General features: G+C 43.2%; 1 protein-coding gene across 3 annotated transcripts in view; it reads left to right on the plus strand.

Moving 5' to 3' along the window:
- Positions 1-379: 379 nt before the first annotated feature.
- SPAG9 (sperm associated antigen 9) overlaps positions 380-20234 on the plus strand; it is a gene marked incomplete at its 5' end in the record, with an annotated part of 139796 nt that continues 119941 nt past the window's right edge. For all 3 annotated transcript variants that reach the window (XM_080826253.1, XM_080826254.1, XM_080826256.1), the window contains one exon: positions 380-903. In XM_080826253.1, coding sequence (XP_080682379.1) covers positions 601-903 — 303 coding nt within the window. The remainder of the gene's footprint in view (positions 904-20234) is intronic.

Genomic DNA, 20234 nt, shown 5'->3' on the forward strand with positions numbered 1-20234 from the left:
ACTTTCCCTGTTCGTGAAACGGAGGCCAAACGTCTACCACACCACGCCTGTCGGGAGGAACAAATGAGAAAGCCCTCTGTGAGCTGAAAAAGGCAATAGAAATGTTAGCTATGTTAATTCTGGACGGCTAGTCACTCTTCCAGAACCCCTCCCTTTCCTTTGGGACCCGCCCTGCGAACCCCGCCGGGGGCTGACAGTTCTCGCCACCCTCCTCCAGCCGTCTTTCCCATTGGCTAAGGGGTCGGCCGCGCGGCGCCGAGTGTTGACGCCACGGCGCCCCCTCCGCCGGCGCAAGATGACGCATGGCCCCGCCCCCGGCCGCGCCTGGCCTCCCGCGGGGCCCCGCCCATCGGGCCGACGCGGCGCGGGTCCCGCCCCGTGGGTGACGTGTGGCGCGCGCGGCCCGGCCGCCCCGGCAGTTGGTGCAGCGGCCGTTGGGCTGAGTGCGCTCACCCCACCCCTCCCCTCCTCGGGCCCGGACCCCCCACCCTGCCGGGCGCAGCCCCAACCCCAGACCAAGCCCCAGCCGGGCCCGTCCCGTGCGGGCCCGTGACACCCCCTCAGCCGGCGACGCCCCGGGCCGCCCGCCCGCCCGCCACCATGGAGCTGGAGGACGGTGTGGTGTACCAGGAGGAGCCCGGCGGCTCCGGGGCCGTGATGTCGGAGCGGGTGTCCGGCCTGGCTGGTTCCATCTACCGCGAGTTCGAGCGGCTCATCGGGCGCTACGACGAGGAGGTGGTCAAGGAGCTGATGCCACTGGTGGTGGCCGTGCTGGAGAACCTGGACTCGGTGTTCGCGCAGGAACAGGAGCACCAGGTGGAGCTGGAGCTGCTGCGGGACGACAACGAGCAGCTCATCACCCAGTACCAGCGGGAGAAGGCGCTGCGCAAGCACGCCGAGGAGGTGAGGGCCGGCCGGCAGAGAGGGCGGGGGCTGGGCCCGAGGGCGGGCGGGGGGCCGGGGATCGCGGGCCGGCCCGGGAGGGGGCGCGCCTGAGGCCGAAGCCCCCTGGAGCGACCCGGCGGCCCTGAGGTCCCCGGGACCCCCGACCGGCGTGGGAAGCCGAGGCAGGCGGGTGAGTGTCCAGGAGAAGGGAGGGAGATGAGGAGGCAAGGCCCCAGGAGGAAGCCGCAGCTTGGCCTGAGGGCACCTGAGGTTGGCTGAGGGCGGAGATTATAAGGGTGGCCGGTAGCCGGTGGTAGTTTAGGGAAGTTTCCGACCACCGTAGGATAGTCGGACGGCGGTTCAAACTTTTACCATGGTGTGTGTGTGGTGGGGCATTTACACACTTCTGGATATGTAACTTCCGCTGGTTCCAGTACCTTTCCAGGGGGTTGCTGCTTTGGAAAGTTAGAGATCTCCCTCTTTCGGTCAGTTTCTTGGTGACGTCTTAACCCTGTTGAGAAGGAGGTTTTATTTTATGTTTTTTGGTGTCTTGGTTGACACTTTGTCAACATTTAGATGTTGTATAGCAACATTCTGTAAGTAGAGCGTACAATTTTATTTTGTTGATATCACACACCAAAGCGTTTCTCCGTGTCAGGTGGTCACCTTGGACAGTTCCCTTTAAAAACCCTCTGTTTATTTATGAAGAGGACTGGGGGCGGGGCGGGTTGGGGAGGTGTAGGTGACTGTTGACAACCTTTTTTCAGACTGCATTTTATAGGTGCCCTTAACCCTAGCTAGCATCTCGGCAGTGACCTCAGTGCCCTCACCTCGGGTCTGTGAACGTTTTGGAGGTCTGGAGTGCAAGTGATAGGCCTTGGACTTCTTGAGGCAGTCAAGGATTTAAACTTTCAGGCTGTGTTGTTATTTTTGTGGAAGTTACCTAATGCAGGTGAAGTGTTCATCTTTGTTTTCTGAGCATCTAGCACACCTAGCTAAGTACATGGTGACTGAAGGAGCTAAATAACAAATCATTGAACCAGCGACGTATTCTCTTTGAAAAATGCTAGAAAAAAGGTATTAGGATGTGAGACACGTTTAGAAGCTCATTTCCTAACCCTAAATAGTACTCCCATTTTAACTTTATTTTGTCAGTTATACCTTTGTACCAGGTCACATAGTTCTTTTTATTCTCCTTTTTAAGCTTGACTGTAGTGATGATTTTTAGTTCTGATTTTGTGATCCATTTGCCTCAAAGGATGCCATTGCACTTCCCAAAGAAAATGGACTTTATTTCAAGAATATTTCCAAGTCTTCAGGGAGGGAGGGATTGAAAGAAAAAATCTAAAGATGGGATCGCAGTTTCCAGTGGTTTATTAGCACTGTTAGAGGTCATGTACTACTTTTGAGATGGTATGCTGTGTCTTCATCCTCATACAGGCATTTACCAGTATGTCGATGCAATAGGAAGAGACATATATACACAGGTGAGGAGCAGGCCCAGCATGACCTATCACCTTGGATAATAGAAGTGGTCCCTCCAGCTTTAATCTCTGGTAGGGCCATGTGAACATAGCAAAAGGCCAGGGTCACACGTGCCAAGAAAAATACCTGCTACAGGTTGCAGAATTAGAAAATAAAACTGACTAATTGCTAAGCACCTGATTGGATATTAATTTCTTAAGTATACGACTCTTTAAATGACTTTTTTGTTCTGTATACTTTTTCAGATATGTCTGTAAATTATGTATAATGAAATCTTTGGGCAAAGAGCCATGACCTGAGAATAGAAAACATTGATGAAATGCTAGATGAGCCAATTCCCAGACCACAAACATAAAACTACCTTGTTAATCACTTTTTATGTAAGATGATAAATCAAGTTTTACCCAGTCTCCAGAAATTAAATCTTTCTTAGGCCAATATGCACAAGTGAATTCTGTGTTTAATTTTCTGGGAGTGCTCTGACTGGGGCCTTTATTTATTTATTTATTTATTTTTTTAAAAGATTTTATTTGTTTATTTGACAGAGATCACAAGTAGGCAGAGAGGCAGGCAGAGAGAGAGGGGGAAGGAGGCTCCCCACTGAGCAGAGAGCCCGATGTGGGGCTCGATCCCAGGACCCCGGGATCATGACCCTAGCCGAAGGCAGAGGCTTAACCCGCTGAGCCACCCAGGCGCCCCTGATTAGGGCCTTTAATGCGGAGCCCAAGAGTCTGCTATTATAGCAAAAGTGCCTCAGGTATTTGCTGCAAAAGTACTTGAAAGCCTGGAAATTGTCCATCACCAGAAAGTGTAAAGTAAATTCTGAGCACCTTTGTGGAACTTGAGGAGGATATATAAATGGTGAGAATGTTTTAGGGGGTGTGAAGTGCTATAATCTCTTACTTACAGGAATTCTCAGCAAGGAATCGGAAATTTCATCTTTATTCTACTGATGTTACTTATCTTGAATATTTTACCTTTTTCTTTGTTTTTATTTGAATTTTTGGCTTGAGTCTGCTATTTTTGTGTCTTTAAAAACAACCTAAAGGAAGGCTGATTTTGTTATTTATTTACTTATTAGTTTTTAAGATTTTACTTCCTTATTTGACGTAGAGAGTGCACAAGTAGGTGGAGTGGCAGGCAGAGACAGAGGGAAAGCAGGCTCCCCACTGAGCAGGGAGCCCAGTGTGGGGCTTGATCCCAGATCCCCGGAGCCTGGGATCATGACCTGATGAAGGCAGCTGCTTAACCAACTGAGCCATCCAGGCGCTCCAGAAGATTGTTTTTGGTCGCTCAGTTGGATGAGCGTCTGCCTGTCTGCTCTATCCAGGCTAAGCCCCGTGAATCTATGAATGATTTATTTGTAAATCAGTGGTTTTTTTTCCTCCAAGATTTTATTTAAATTCAAATTAGTTAACATAGGTGTAGTGTGAGTTTCAGGAGAGTGGTTCTCTCCCCCCAAGATTTTTTTTTTAGGTAATTTCTACACCTGATGTGGGGCTAGAACTCAACCCTGAGATCAAGTGTTGCATGTTCTACTGACTAAGCCAGCCAGGCACCCCTCAATCAGTGATTTTTTTTTTTAAAGATATTATATATTTATTTAACAGAGAGAGGGAACACAAGGGAACGAGAGCAGGAGCAGTGGGAGAGCGGAGGAGCAGGCTCCCTGCCATCCCAGGACCCCAGGATCTCGATCTCAGCCGAATGCAGACACTTAATGACTGAGTCACCCAGGTGTGCTGTCAGTCAGTGATTTTTTAAAAACATAAGTCTGTCTATACAGTGATCTGGAGAGAGATGTTACTCTTGGGAAGGATATGTTAGTGTTTTTGGTTTTTGTTTATGCGAGTTCTGATTCTTGTACCACAACTTTTCTGATAAGTAGGCAAATGACTTTAAGAACACTTTTAAAAATGAAAAAAAAATTTTTTTTAAAGATTTTATTTATTTATTTGACAGAGAGAGATCACAAGTAGGCAGAGAGGCAGGCAGAGAGAGAAGGGGAAGCAGGCCCCCTGCTGAGCAGCAAGCCCGATGCAGGGCTCAATCCCAGGACCCTGAGATCACGACCTGAGCCGAAGGCAAAGGCTTAACCCACTGAGCCACCCAGGTGCCCCTCACTTTTTTTTTTTTTAAAGGTTTTATTTATTCATTTGACAGAGAGAGACACAGTGAGAGAGGGAGCACAAACAGAAGGAGTGGGAGGGGGAGGAGTAGGCTTCCCACTTAACAGGGAGCCTGATGTGGGGCTCCATCCCAGGACTCTGGGATCATGACCTGAGCCGAAGGCAGACGCTTAACTGACTGAGCCACCCAGGTGCCCCAAGAACACTTTTCTTAGGAATTTAGTTCCAAGTGATTCTGTGGGCTTTGTTTCCTATCACCATTATTTTCAAAAAGTGAGAGTTATTTAGCATGATTGAGTGGAGGGAAATTTCACTTAAAAATGAAGACATACCCTCTTCATCCTCCCTTTCCTTCTACCTGACACTATAGAAGCACGTCTGAAGAGAATGATTGAAGAGAGAATATCTTTGCTGGGAAGGTGTTATGATTATGTGATTTTTGTGACTGCTTTTCCGTGGCTTCTTGCTTAAAAAAATTGGGGTGATTAAGTACTGAGGTGAGAGATGTATTACTGAGAATTTTCAAATTAATTTTCCCCCAGTTAATCAGCACTTAAAGCAGTAACAAAATTGATGCTTTATATGAAGACTTTAGTCAAATTGTTTTCTTTGTAAGGATATGAACATGGAGTGATAAGATTGTGGGCAGGAAAGCAGGCTTTGATATTCAGTCCTTTTTATTAATGTATATTGATTTTATTTATAAATAAAATATATTAAAATTTTTATTTTTATTTATTTATTTATTTATTTTAAAGATTTCATTTATTTATCTGACAGAGAGAGATCACAGGTACGCAGAGAGGCAGGCAGAGAGAGAGGGGGAAGCAGGCTCCCCATCGAGCAGAAAGCCCGACACAGGGCTGGATCTCAGGACCCTGAGATCATGACCTGAGCCAAAGGCAGAGGCTTAACCCACTGAGCCACCCAGGTGCCCCTGTTTTTTATTTTTTAAATTTATTTTTAATTTCTTAAAAGATTTTATTTATTTGACAGAGAGAGAGAGAGAGAGAGACAGCCAGAGAGGGAACACAAACAAGGAGAGTGAGAGAAGGAGAAGCAGGTTTCCTGCAGAGCAAGGAGGCTGTCATGGGGCTTGATCCCAGGACCTGGGATCATGACCTGAGCCGAGGGCAGATGCTTAACAACTGAGTCACCCAGGCGCCCCTAAAATTTTTTAAAAAGATTTTATTTATTTATTGGTCAGAGAGAGAGAGAGAGTGCACAAGCAGGGGGAGTGGCGGGCAGAGGGAGAAGCAGGCTCCCTGATGATCAAGGAGCCTGATGTGGGACTAGATCGCAGGACACTGGGATCATGACTTGAGCCAAAGGAAGACACTTAACTGAGTAAGCCACCCAGGTGTCCCCATTAAAAAAAAATTTTTTTTAAAAATGTGTGTATATGTATATATATACACACATTTTTTAAAAATTTTTTTATTTTTTAAAAGATTTTACTTATTTATTTGACAGACAGAGATCACAAGTAGGCAGAGACGCAGGCAGAGAGAGGGGGAAGCAGGCTCCCCACTGAGCAGAGAGCCCAATGTGGGGCTCAACCCCAGGACCTGAGCCAAAGGCAGAGGCTTTAACCCATTGAGCCACCCAGGTGCCCCATAAAAAAATATTTTAATCAAAAGTGTGGAAGAAGTTAATTTTAATTTGTTTGCAGTATAATTTACAATGACAGTTAAGTTCATCTCTTTAGTAAACACTTAAAGGAAAATTTGATGTTTTTTCAATGAGTTCTGTGACTTTTTATCAAGTAAGAGGAGTGAAGTAATTTTGCATACCTAAAACTTAAATTTGTTGATGGTGACTGTTGAAGTTAGGGAGTTGAAAAACTGAAATTCCAAGTCTGCTTCAACTAAGTTTATTTTGTGTCTTTAGCACAGCTATTATTTAAATTAGTATTGCCATGGTTCTTCAGGCTTCTACCCTTAATTCTGTCAACTCTAGTGTCTTTTGGAGTTTAACTTTGCTCTTTTATTTCACTGGAGCAGTAGAAGAGAGTGGTGACATGTCAGTATAGGAGAACAGGTTGTTGTCCATGGTGTCTTAATATTTGACGTTTTATATGTTTGGATATACATGTTATTAGTTTTCAAACTCCTTTTAAAAAGGAAGTCCTTCTGTGGTCCCTGTAAAGAGTTTTGTTTTGTTTTTTAAAGATTTTTATTTATTTATTTGTCAGAGAGAGAGATCACAAGTAGGCAGAGAGGCAGGCAGAGAAAGAGGGTGGAAGCAGGCTCCCTGCTGAGCAGAGAGCCCTATGCTGCGGGGCTCGATCCCAGGACCCTGAGATCATGACTGAGCCGAAGGCAGAGGATTAACCCACTGAGCCACCCAGGTGCCCCTGTTAAGTGGTTTTTGAAAACAGTATCTTGTGGTATCTTCAGTGAGCTAAAGATTTTTGGTCCAAGAATTGACTGAGGTGCTAACTTAATTTCTCTATTGGGTCGGTTAGAATAAGGGTTAGCAGTTTTTTGGACTGTTACGTTACATCTTAATTCAAACCTATTTTATTTTTATTATTTTATTTTTTTAAGATATTTGTTTATTTATTTGACAGATCACAAGTAGGCAGAGAGGCAGGCGGCGGGGTGGGGAGAAGCACGCTCCCCGCTGAGTGGAGACCCCGACGCAGGGCTTGATTCCAAGACCCTGAGACCATGACCCGAGCCGAAGGCAGAGGTGTAACCCACTGAGCCACCCAGGTGCCCCTATTTTTATTATTTTTTTAGATTTATTTAAGTAATCTCTAAACCCAAGGAGGGGGCTCAATCCCAGGACCCTAAGACCATGACCTGAGCCGAAGGCAGAGGCTTAACCCACTGACCCACCCAGGCGCCCCTTAAAAATACTTTTTTTTAATGCTGTGCTTAGCACTCATAGAGAATACAGCTCTTACCTAAATAAACTACTATTAAGTTGAAATAAAATAAATTAACCCAGTTTAATGATATACGTAATGTATTCAGAAAACGATATTTAAAAAAATATGTGTGTTGGGCACCTGGGTGGCTCAGTTGGTTAATCAGCAATTCTTGATTTCAGCTCAGGGTATAACCTCAAGGGTCATGCAGTCGAGCCCCAGATAGGGCTCCATGCTCAGCATGAAGTCTGCTTGAGATTCTCTCTTCCTCTCCCTCTGTCTCTCCCCTCACTCAGTCTCTAAAATAAATAACTAAAAAATCTTAAAAACGTATGTGTGTAAGTCTATACATTTTGAAATCTTAGCCAGTGATATTTATGTATTTTTTAGTAATCTTTATGCCCAGTGTGGGGCTAGAACTCAGGAACCCAAGATCAGGAATGACATGCTCTTCCCATTAAGCCAGCCAGGTGCCCCTTAGCGATATTTAGTTAGTTTGAAGCAAGAAAGTTTTATTCACTTAGGAATCGTAGTGTCTAGTAATTTGGCATAATAGCTGCCTCTAAAAATATTTGAACTGAACCACAGAAATTTACATATTAATCAATACAACAAAGAAGTTTCCAAATTGAGGATATAGAGTTATTAGGAACTTTCAAAAAATTTTTTTAAAATTAATTAATTTAGGGGCGCCTGGGTGGCTCAGTGGGTTGGGGCCTCTGCCTTTGGCTCGGGTCGTGATCTCGGGGTCCTGGGATTGAGCCCCACATCGGGCTCTGTGCTCAGCGGGGATCCTGCTTCCCCCTCTTTCTCTCTGCCTGCCTCTCTGCCTACTTGTGATCTCTGTCTGTCAAGTAAATAAAATCTTTAAAAAAAATAAATTTATTTGAGTGGGGAAGTGTGTACGTGTACAGGGGGATGGGCGTCTTTGGGATGAGTAGGAAGAGATCTCAAGCCGATGCCTTGCTGAGTGTGGAACCCATGAGGGGCTGGATCCCACAACCTTGAGATCATGACCTGAGTGGAAACCAAGAGTTAGTTGGATGCTTAATCAACTGAGCCACTCACACACTCCCTGTTTTTTTCTTTTTTAAATTAGTAAACTTTTCAGTAAATTCCTCCCGCCTAGCCTTTTATTAGGAAAATGTTCAAACATACAGAAAAACTAAAAGTGCATTGATAATCTGTATATGCATCACCTAGATCCAGTAGTTGTTGCGTTGTGTGTATACATACGTACATACATGTACACGTACACTCAACATTTATATACATACACATTTTTAAGTTGCTAAACCATGGCAAAGTAAATTGCAAATGTTATAACATTTCAACTTTTACTACTTAGAGTACTTATCTCTTAAAAAACGAGAGCATTCCCAGATACAGGCTGGCTCAGTCAGTGTGGACTGTGTGACTCATAATCTCGGGGTCATGAGTTCAAGCTGCACGTAGGGTGTAGAGCCTACTTAAAAAAAAAAAAAAAAAAAGTAAAAAATTAAATTTAATTTAAAAAAAAAGAGAGCATTCTACCATGTAACCACAAAATTATTTACATTGAGAACATTTTTTAGTATTATTTAATACTCCATTTGAAATAATTTTTTAAGATTTTTTTTTTTTTTTTTTTTTTTTTGGACACAGAGAGAACATGAGGGGGGAGGATCAAAGAGACAGGCAGACTTCCTGCTAAGCAGGGAGGGCTATGCCAGACTCCATTCTGGGACTCCAGAATCACGACCTGAGCCAAAGGCAGTTGGTTAACTAACTGAGCCACCGAGGCACTCTGAATGAAGGGCACAGTATGTCGGTTATAAAGATAAGTTGTTCATATTTTTTTAAGGTTTTATTTATTTATTTGACACAGAGAGAAAGACAGCGAGAAACGGAACACAAGCAGGGGGGAGTGGGTGAAGGAGAAGAAGGCTTCCTGCCAAGCAGGGAGACCAATATGGGGCTCGATCCCAGGACCTTGGGATCATGCCCTGAGCAGAAGGCAGATGCTCAGTGACTGAGCCACCCAGGTGCCCTAGATACTTCTGTATAAGGAATTTAAATCTGAGATTATAAAACTGAAAATTGGTTAAGATTTTTTATTTAAAATTACAGCACAAAAATATGATGGGTTGTTTCTCTCCTTTGAAACTAAGATACAGAAATTGAGAAACTGATCCTTTTAAAGAGCTGGGAGGAAGCTCCCCTGATCTGTTCTACTATATCCTGGCTCCATAGGTAGCTAGAAAGATAAACAGACCCATAGATGATCAGAAAGAACAGATATTTATTGACCCAGGCACTGTTGTAGGCTCTGGGAATATAACTATGAACAAAACAGACAAGGAAGGCAGCCTGTATTTATTTATTTGAGAGAGAGGAGGCAGAGCACGCACGTGCCCGAGCATGAACGAGAGCTTGCAGGGTGGGATGGAGAGGAAGAGGGAAAGAATTCCACGCTGACTCTGTGCTGAGTGCAGAGCCCAGCATGGGGCTCAGTATCATGACCCTAAGATCATGACCTGAGCTGAAGACAAGAGTTGGATACTTAGCCAACTCAAGCCACCCAAGTGCCCTGCCATGCAGGAAATTAAAAAAGGTGATGTGATAAAGAGTAAAGAGGCAGGCACTTTAGATGAGTACACACCTTTATAAAAGGGTAAGCTGTCCATGCAGGAAATAATTCATCTCATAAGAGTACTTCCTTAGATCTGAAACTTTAAATGTATATAGTTAGAATTTTTCCTAATCGTTATTCTTGAAAATTCATAAAAGTAAAGGAGCTCTCATAAGTGCATTTCTTCTTTCTTTCTTTCTTTCTTTTTTTTTTTTAAAGATTTTATTTATTTACTTGCGAGAGAGAGAGTGTGAAAGAGAGCACGAGAAGGGAGAGGGTAAGAGAGAGAAGCAGACTCCCCATTGAGCAGGGAATCCAGTGAGGGACTCGATCCTGGGACTCCAGGATCATGACCTGAGCCGAAGGCAGTCGTCCACCCAACTGAGCCACCCAGGTGCCCTAAAGTCCAGTCAGTTAACATACAGTGTTATATTCGTTGCAGGTGTGCAACATAGTGATTCAGCACTTCCATACGATACCTAGTGCTCATCACGACAAGTGCACTCTCTAGTCCCCCTCACCATCCTCCTCCCCGCTCCCAGTCACCTCATTCTGGTAACCATCAGTTTGTTCCCTAGAGTTAAGAGTGTGAAGAAACATACTTTGGTTCTGTGACTTTGAACTCTCTTGATGTTCCCCTTTTTCTTTTCTTTTTAAAATTAATTTATTAGAGAGCAAGAGCAAGTGCACATGCATGCAAGAGGGGAGGGGCAGAGGGAGAGAGAGAGAAACTCAGGCAGACACCCTGCTGAGTGCGGAGCCCCACTCCTGGCTCAATCCCAGGACACTCTGAGATCACGACCTGAGCTGAACTCTAGTTGGCTGCTGAACTGACTGAGGTACCCAGCTGCTCGTCTTTCCTTTCTTTCTCTTTCTTTCTTTCTCTCTGTCTCTCTCCCTTCCTTCCTTCCTTCCTTCCTTTCCTTCCTCCCTCCTTCCCTCCCTCCCTTCCTTCTCTTTCGTTCTTTCTCTCTTTCTCTCTTTCTTTTTAAGCAGACTCTGTACCCAACTTGGGACTCAGACTCATGAACCCAAGAAAAAGAGCTGCATGCTCCACCAACTGAGCCAGCCTGGCCCCCAGTTCTTCCCTCTTTTGACCACTCTGGATTCCTCTTACGTTGTTAGCTTTGGCATTCCTTGGAGCTCTTTCTGAGGTCCCCTCTAGTTCTCAACTTGCACGTTGCCTAACTGGTATTGTTCATTCCCATGAGGTCAATTACCATTTGTTGACCATTCCAAAATGTAAATCTCATTCATTTCCTAGATGCTTATAGACTGCCGACTGTGTACCTGGTACTGTGTCCACTGGTGACATAGTAGTGAGCAAAACACACGAGTTTTTTCTTTCATGAAGCTGACAGCCTGTTAAGAACCTTAAGACCAGCTCTCTGTTTGGAGTTTCAGATCCACATTACTCTTGTTTCTTGGACATGACTGTCTCCTGACATGTCCAAACCTGAATTTCTCTTGCAAGCTTGCTGCTTCTCTGTTCCCTGTCTTTGTAAGGGATACTACTGTCTGCTGGCCAGATAGCTCACCACCATCCTTATAGGATTTTATTTATTTATTTATTTATTTATTTGGGAGAGATTGAACACGAGCGGGGTGAGGGGCAGAGGGAGAAATAGACTCCCTGATGAGCAAGGAGCCCCATGCGGTCTCGATCCTGGGACTGTGGTATTGTGACCTGAGCTAAAGGCTGAGGGTTAACCAAGCTGAGCCATCTAGGTGCCCCAATTCTTCTCTCTTCTTTTTTTTTTTTTTCTTCTCCTTTATCCCCATTGCTACTTTCTTTTGTTTCCAACTTTTATTTTTATTTTTATTTTTTTAAAGATTTTATTTATTTATTTGACAGAGAGAGAGATCACAAGTAGGCAGAGAAGCAGGCAGAGAGAGAGGGGAGGAAGCAGGCTCCCTGCGGAGCTGAGAGCCAGATGTGGGGCTCGATCCCAGGACCCTGGGATCATGACCTGAGCCGAAGGCAGAGGCTTTAACCCACTGAGCCACCCAGGCGCCCCTTTTTCCAACTTTTAAATACTTCCCTTTATTCTTAAATGTCTGAAGTTCCTAAGGTACAAGACGTTGTGACCTGGCTGTTCCTTATCTTACCAGCCTCATCTTTTCCTTTTTGAGCCATATATTGAACATCAGGAGTTTATTTTTGTTTTGCAAATAGTATTCTTTCTCTCTAGGGCTCTTTTTTTTTTTTTTTAAAGATTTATTTATTTATTTATTTATTTATTTGACAGAGAGAGAGAGAGAGAGAGAACACAAGCAGGTTGGGTGGGAGAGGGAGAAGCAGACTTCCCACCGAGCAGGGGGCCTGATGTGGGGCTTAATGCCAGGACCCCGAGATCATGACCTGAGCTGAAGGCAGACGCTTATCAGCTGAGCCACCCAGGTGCCCCAAAGATGCCTCTCTTTGCTTGTCACTCTGTTTCTCTTCTGTTGCCTGGGTAACAGTATTCATCTTTCAGGTTTCAATTCTGAAACACCTTTTATGAACACCCAAGTGTGGATGGTGCCCATCTTATATTGTCCCACCACATACTCTTTCTTTCCCTACCATAGCACTTTCAGTGTTTTAGCAAACTAACCTATGGCTTTAACTCCCCCACTAAACTACTAGGAGGCTGTAGGTATTTAATAGATACTTGTTAGTTGGTTGGAGGGATGGATGAAAATGCTAAAAGGTCAAATTGCTAAGCCTAACTATTTAAAGTTCTCTTTTGTGCATTCAAGTTATTTGTCCTTACCATTGGTGCCAAGTTATGCTAAAACTTCCAAAAAGTTCTTCAATAAGTCCTTTGATTTTTGTATAAAAAAAAAAAAAAGACTTCTGAGGATAGTTATTGCAGATGCTTTACCTATGTTGTCGTATACCTAGTAGATAGTCTAGAACTACTTCTGCATTTAAATATTTTATTTATTTATTTGACAGACAGAGATCACAAGTAGGCAGAGAGGCAGGCAGAGAGAGGAAGGGAAGCAGGCTCCCCACTGAGCAGAGAGCCCTATGGGGGGCTCCATCCCAGGACCCTGGGATCATGACCTGGGCCAAAGGCAGAGGCTTTAACCCACTGAGCCACCCAGGCGCCCCTAGAACTACTTATATATTTAAATTGAAATATTAAGATCATAGGCATTACTTCCTGGCATTTGCAAAGATTGGAGTAGGTGATCCTTTTCATTTCTCAGAATTTATTTTTTGTTTATTTCTTTTTTGTATTGTTTGTTTTGGGGGGGGAGCTAGGTGATTTTGAAAAGTCATGTGAACACCATATATTCTGATTATTTTAAACTTAATGTGGCTTTTTTTGTATTTTAATTAATTTTAGATTTGTTTGAGTTGCTGCTTGAGAAATAAGTTTGTCTGAATAGAACTTCCACATAAATGAAGGTTAAGTGCCCAAACTTAATTTTACTTTATTATTATTATTATTATTATTATTATTAAAGATTTTATTTATTTATTTGACAGACAGAGATCACAAGTAGGCAGAGAGGCCGGCAGAGAGAGAGGCGGGGAAGCAGGCTCCCTGCAGAGCAGGTAACCCAATGCAGGGCTCGATTCCAGGACCCTGGAATCATGACCTGAGCCAAAGGCAGAGGCTTTAACCCACTGAGCCACCCAGGCACCCCTATTATTATTATTTTTAAAGATTTTATTTATTTATTTATTTATTTGAGAGAGAGAGAGAGAGAGAGAGAGATATCACAAGTAGGCAGAGAAGGGGAGGAGTCGGGGGGGGGGAGGAGGATTGCCGGGGGTTGGGGGGGGGAGGGTGGGGTGGCAAGCTCCCTGCTGAGCAGAGAGCCCAAGGCGGCGCTCAATCCCAGGACTCCGAGATCACAACGCCAGCCGAAGGCAGAGGCCCAACCCACTGAGCTACCCAGGCGCCCCTCCCAAACTTAATTTTAACTATTCGCTTAGAATCTTTTGATAGAAATTTCTTTTTCCCCCTAAGGTTTTATTTATTTATTTATTTGAGAGAGAGAGAATGAATTAGCATGGGGAAGGGCAGAGGGAGGAAGAAGCAGACTCCTGCTGAGCAGGGAGAATGATGTGAGCCCGAGATCCCAGAATCGTGACCTGAGCCCAAAGCAGTCACTTAACCGACTGAACCACCCAGGTGCCCTAACAACATTTATTTTTGAAGAAAATTTCATTGTGAAGAACAGGGAAAATTTTCTTTCTTTCTTTTTTTTTTTTTTAAGATTTTATTTATTTATTTGACAGACAGAGATCACAAGTAGGCAGAGAGGCAGGCAGAGAGAGAGAAGGAAGCAGGCTCCCTGCAGAGCAGAGAGCCCGATGTGGGGCTCGATCCCAGGACCCTGAGACCATGACCCGAGCCAAAGGCAGAGGCTTAACCCACTGAGCCACCCAGGTGCCTGAAAATTTTATTTCTTGAGCATTGAAAGCATATATTGGTTAAAAGCATCTACTAGGTTATTATATAATTAAATTTTTAATTTCTATTATCAAATAATCAATTTGAATTTTCTTTCAGTTACCTGTTGCCCTAGACTCAGTTTTTGTTACTGCTACCTATTCAAAAACAAATACCTTTTAAAAAGTTAAACAGGTTGCACAGAAGTGTGGCATCAAATAAACAGGCTTTTGTAAAACCAGAAGGGTAACTTTTTAAAAAGGCTATTGTTTGTCTGTGGTTCTACTATGAAAATAGTCTACTTGAACTTGTTTGATGTGATTTGGGAAATGTTTAACAGAAATTACCCCCTTATTTGTGGCTCTATTCAGTTTTTTAAAATTTATTCTTTCTTTAAAGAATACTTTTATGCTGGGATAGGAATTCATCCAGTAATTTACTCAATGTTAACTACCTCTCAAGCTAGCTGAGGGCCAGGGAGTGAGCAAAGATTTCTGAAGAGCTAAAATGAATGTCTCAAAACTTTGTGTATTACAGTTCATGATCTTGGCCTACTGAATAAACATTTAAAGGCAAAGCACTTATTCATAGTATCTTCATTTTATTTTATTTAGTTTAGTTTAGTTTAGTTTTGAGAGTATGTGTGCGCCTGAGGAGCAGGGGAATACAGAGAGAGAGCTGGGCATGGAGCCTGATACAGGGTTGATCTCGGGACCCCGAGATCATGACGTGAGTTGAAACCAAGAGTTGAATGCTGGGACACCAGGGTGGCTCCATTGCTTTGGTTAAGTGTGTCATGCACAGGTCATGTTCTTAGGGTCCTGGGATTGAGCCCCACGTTGGCCTCCCTGCTTGCAGGGACCCTGCTCTCCTCCCTGTTTGTGCGCGCTCTCTCTCTCTCTTGCTATCTCTTTCTCTCTGTCAAATAAATAAAATCTTTTAAAAAAAAGTCAGATGCCTAACCAACTGAGCCACCCAGGCACCCCTATAATAATCCGATTTTATTTATTTATTTATTTACTTATTTACTTGTTACTTTAAAAAATATGTTATTTATTTATTTGACACACCACAGAGAGAGAGAGCACACGCTAGGGGCGGCAGCGAGAGAGGGAGAAGCAGGCTCCCCACTGAGCAGGGATCTTGATGCGGGACTCGGTCCCAGGACGCTAGAATCATGACCTGAGTTGAAGGTAGACGCTTAAATGACTAAGCCATCCAGGTTCCCCAGTGTCCTTTCTTTATTTTATTTTATTTTTTTGAAAGTGGGCTTTTTTTTTTTTTAAAGATTTTTTTTTCTGTTTATTTGAGAGAGAGAGTGAGATTGAGCATGAGAGGGTAGAAAGTCAAAGGGAGAAGCAGACTCCCCATGGAGCTGGGAACCCGGTGCGGGACTTGATCCTGGGACTCCGGGATCATGGCCTGAGCCGAAGGCAGCCGCTTAACCAACTGAGCCACCCAGGCACTCTTCTGCTTTGTTTTTGTTTTTAAAGATTTTTTATTTATTTGACAGATGGAGATCACAAGTAGGCAGAGAAGCAGGCAGAGAGAGAGGACTGCTGAGCAGAGAGCCTGATGCGGGGCTCGATCCCAGGACCCTGGGATCATGACCTGAGCTGAAGGCAGAGACTTTAACCCACTGAGCCACCCAGGCGCCCCTTCTGCTTTGTTTTTAAGATTCTGTTTATTTATTTGACAGAGAGAGCACAAGCAGGTTGAGTGGGAGAGGGAGAAGCAGGCTCCCCACTGAGCAGGGAGCCTGATGTGCTTGATCCCAGGATCCTGAGTTCATGATCTGAAAGTAGGCGCTTAACTGACTAAGCCACCCAGGTGTTCCTTTAGTATTCTTATTTTTTTTTTTTAAGATTTTATTTATTTATCTGACAGAGAGATCACAAGTAGGTAGAGAGGCAGGCACAGAGAGAGGAGGAAGCAGGCCCCCTGCTGAGCAGAGAGCCCTATGGGGGGCTCAATCCCAGGACCCTGAGATCATGACCTGAGCCGAAGGCAGAGGCTTTAACCCACTGAGCCACCCAGGCGCCCCTAGTATTCTTATTTTATTTTAAGATTTTATTTGTTTATTTTTAGAGAGAGAGAGTGAAGAGCGAGCACAAGCAGAGGTTGTGGCACAAGCAGAGGGAGAGGGAGAAGCAGATTCCCTGCTGAGCCAGGAGCCTGAGGTGGGGTTCTATCCCAGCACCTTGGGATCATGACCTGAGCTGGAGGCAGACACTTAACAAACTGAGCCACGTAGGTGCCCCAAGTATCCTATTTTAAATAAAATAGTTTCTTAGCCCTCAACAGGTTATAAATAAGAGAGTATTTGCTAGAGATAAGTACTTATATATATTTATAACAAATGGCAGGTTATCTCAGAAGCAGGATATTGAAAATTATAAGAAGTAATACAGTACAGTGGTTAAGGGCACGGACAATAGGGTCAGATTGCCTTAGTTCAAGTCCTGGCTCTATTACTTCCTAGCTTTGAAATCAGGGACAGGTTTCTTAATGCCAAACCTCAATTCCTTCCTTCTTAATGGTTTTGTTTATTTCTTTGACAGAGAGGGAGCACAAATAGAGGGGAGCAGGAGAGGGAGAAGAAGGCTTCCTGATGAGTAGGGAGCCTGACCTGGGGCTTGATCCCAGAATCCTGGGATTATGACCTGAGCAGAAGGCAGATGCCCAACTGACTGAGCCACCCAGGCACCCCCAAACCACAATTTCCTAATTGTAAATAGGGATAATAATAGTAACAACCTTAATAGGGTTGTTGTGAGAATTATACAAGAAAAATGAGCTTTTCAAAGCCGTAGGCATTTGGCTAATAAGTACTAAATGTTACTTGTATTTCTTATATCTACAGGTCTGTCCATCTCATTCATTCATTCATTCGTTTCAGATTTTATTTATTTGACACAGAGAGAAAGACAGGGAGAGAGGGAACATACACACAGGGGGAGTGGGAGAGGGAGAAGGAGACTTCCCACAGAGCAGGGGGCCTGATCCCAGGACTCTGGGATAATGACCTGAGCCCAAGGCAGACACTTAAAGACCGAGACACCCAGGAGCCCCTCATTTATTTGTTTATAAAACAGTTGTTAATTAAATACTTTGTGCCCAGACCAGAGGTACAAGAATGAGTAGTCTAGGGTCTTAGTCTTGAGGAACTCACAGTGTAGTGAGGGGAAGCTAATGTAAATAACTAGGACAGCTTTATGTGTTTTGAACAAGTACTGTATATACAGGATGCCATGTAGGGATAGGTTCATAGAGACAGGGTGGCATTAACTGGGTTATATGTCACAAATCCAAAGCATGAAGGTTTGAAAGTGTGTGACACATTCAGAAAACTACAGAAACATGACATTTATATTTCCAGTATATTTAAGTAGTAAATATTTTTTGTATGTTTTTTAAAATAATGTACTAATACTTCTGCCACAGAGGGGAGTGGCAAGAATTGAGTTTAATAGGTAATCAGGTGTCAGAAAGCAAGGACAGTATTTTCAAATTTTGGTTTTTATCTTGAAGGCATCACGTACTGTATTACAGTATGGCTTATAATTGTGATTCACGGTGATTTCACAGTGATCGCTTTTTACCAACATAATGTTGTATTTTATTTGATACTCTCTGTTTTAAGGCGGTAGGTGTATCTGAAATTCTAGAAACACTTTGAATTAACATTTTTTTTTTTTTTTGACAGAACACAAGTAGACAGAGAGGCAGGCAGAGAAAGAGGAGGAAAGCAGGCTCCCCACTGAGCAGAGAGCTCGATGCGGGGCTCAATCCCAGGACCCTGGGATCATAACCTGAGCCGAAGGCAGAGGCTTTAACCCACTGAGCCACCCAGGTGCCCCAAAACATTTTGAATTAAAACAGATGTGATAAAAATGTTTTGGTGCTTCAGTTTTTCTTAAAAATATGGTTATGAAGACTACTTCATTTTTTAGTGATACTGTCAGCTGATGGTATTAATATTGTTGACCTTGAACATTTTCATTCCCCTCACAGACTGCATTTATTTTAATTAAATTAACTTGATTTTTTCTTCCTGTGAAAATTTCACTTTTCATAGTTGTCAACATTTTTTTTTCCTTAAAATTTTTATTTTGGTTAAATATGCATAGCATAGGGGCACCTGGGTGGCTCCCCTCGTATATTCTCTTGTATGTCTCCTGATCCATGAACATGATGCTTTCCATTTATTTAGTATTTTTAGTCTCCTTCAACAATGTTTTGTTTATGTCAGAGTAAAAGTTTTACGTTTCTTTTGTTAAGTTTACTTCTAGGCATTCAGTTCTTGTAAATGGAGTTGTTTGCTTAACTTAAAAAAAGTTATTTTTTTATTTTTAAATTATTTATTTATTTTTAAAAAAGATTTTATTTATGTGTGTGTGTGAGAGAGAGAGAGAGAGACCACGAGCAGGGGAGAGGGACAGAGGGAGAGGTAGAAGCAGATTCCATGCTGAACACAGAGCCTGATGCAGGACTTGATCTCAGGACCTTGGGTTCATACCCTGAGCCCAAGGCAGATGCTTAACCAACGGAGCCTTCTAAGCACCCCAGGTTATTATTTAAAAAAAAAAAAAAAGATTATTTATTTGAGAGAGAGAGTGTGTGCGTGCACACAAATGTGCGAGCAAGGGGAGGGGCAAAGGGAGAGGAAGGAAAGAAGCAGACTCTCCTCAGAGCATGGAAACTGATGTGGGACTCCATTGCAGGGCCCCCGAGGTGATGACCTGAGCCAAAGTCAAGAGTTGGATGCTTAACCAACTGAGCGACCCAGGTGTCCCTAATTAATTATTCTTAAGATAAACCCTACCCCCAATTGGGGCTTGAAGTCATGGCCCTGAAATCAAGAGTAGTATGCTCTACTGACTGAGCAAAGCGGGCACCCCATAATTTCATTTTTTTTAAAAGATTTTATTTATTTATTTGACAGAGAGAGATCACAAGTAGGTAGAGAGAGATCACAAGTAAGCAGAGAGAGAGGGAAGCGGGCTCCCTGCCGAGCAGAGAGCCTGATGCCGGGCTTGATTCCCGGACCCTGAGACCATGACCTGAGCCAAAGGCAGAGGCTTAACCCACTGAGCCACCCAGGCACCCCCATAATTTCATTTTCTGATCGTTGCAAATGCTTAGAAATACACTTGATTTTTGTATATTGATCTTGTATCCTGCTGGACTTATTATTCTGATAGGTTTTTTTGTGGTTCTTAAAGATTTTTTAGTTTACATTATCACGTCATCTGCAAGTAGAGAGAGTTTTACTTCTTTCTCTACAATCTGGGGGCCTTTTATTTTCTTGCCTAATTACCCTAACTATAACCTTCTGGTACAGTATAGAGTAGAACTGGGAGGAGTAAAAATTTTTGTCTTGTTTCTGATCTTACGGGGAAAGCATTCAGTCTTTACCCATGGAATACGATGTAATTGTGGAGTTTTGTAGATGCTCTTTGAAGGAGTTCCTTTCTATTCCTTGTTTGTAGAGTGTTTTCGTTATGAGGAGATGCTGAATTTTGTCAAGTTCTTTTTTTGTAACTATTCAGATAAACCAAGTTCTGTTCAGATATATTTTTAGGTCAGTGTGTGTGTGTGTGTGTGTGTGTGTAACATCTGGAAATAAGACACAAGTCTAATTTTATAACTAAAGTTTGAATAGTATAAAATTAATTCTTAAAAAAGGCATATGTGTGCTCCGAATAATTAAAACTGTATGTGAAAAGTGAAAATAATAACCATATCCCCTCTTTGGTAGGGTGGTCAGGGAAGGCCACAGGGGACATAACATTTTAGTTATGAAATGAAGGATGAGGAGGAGACTGTCAAAGGAGCATGTTATAGACAAAGGA

The sequence above is a fragment of the Martes martes genome, assembly GCF_963455335.1.
Source record: "Martes martes genome assembly, chromosome: 16".
Classification (NCBI taxonomy): domain Eukaryota; kingdom Metazoa; phylum Chordata; class Mammalia; order Carnivora; family Mustelidae; genus Martes; species Martes martes.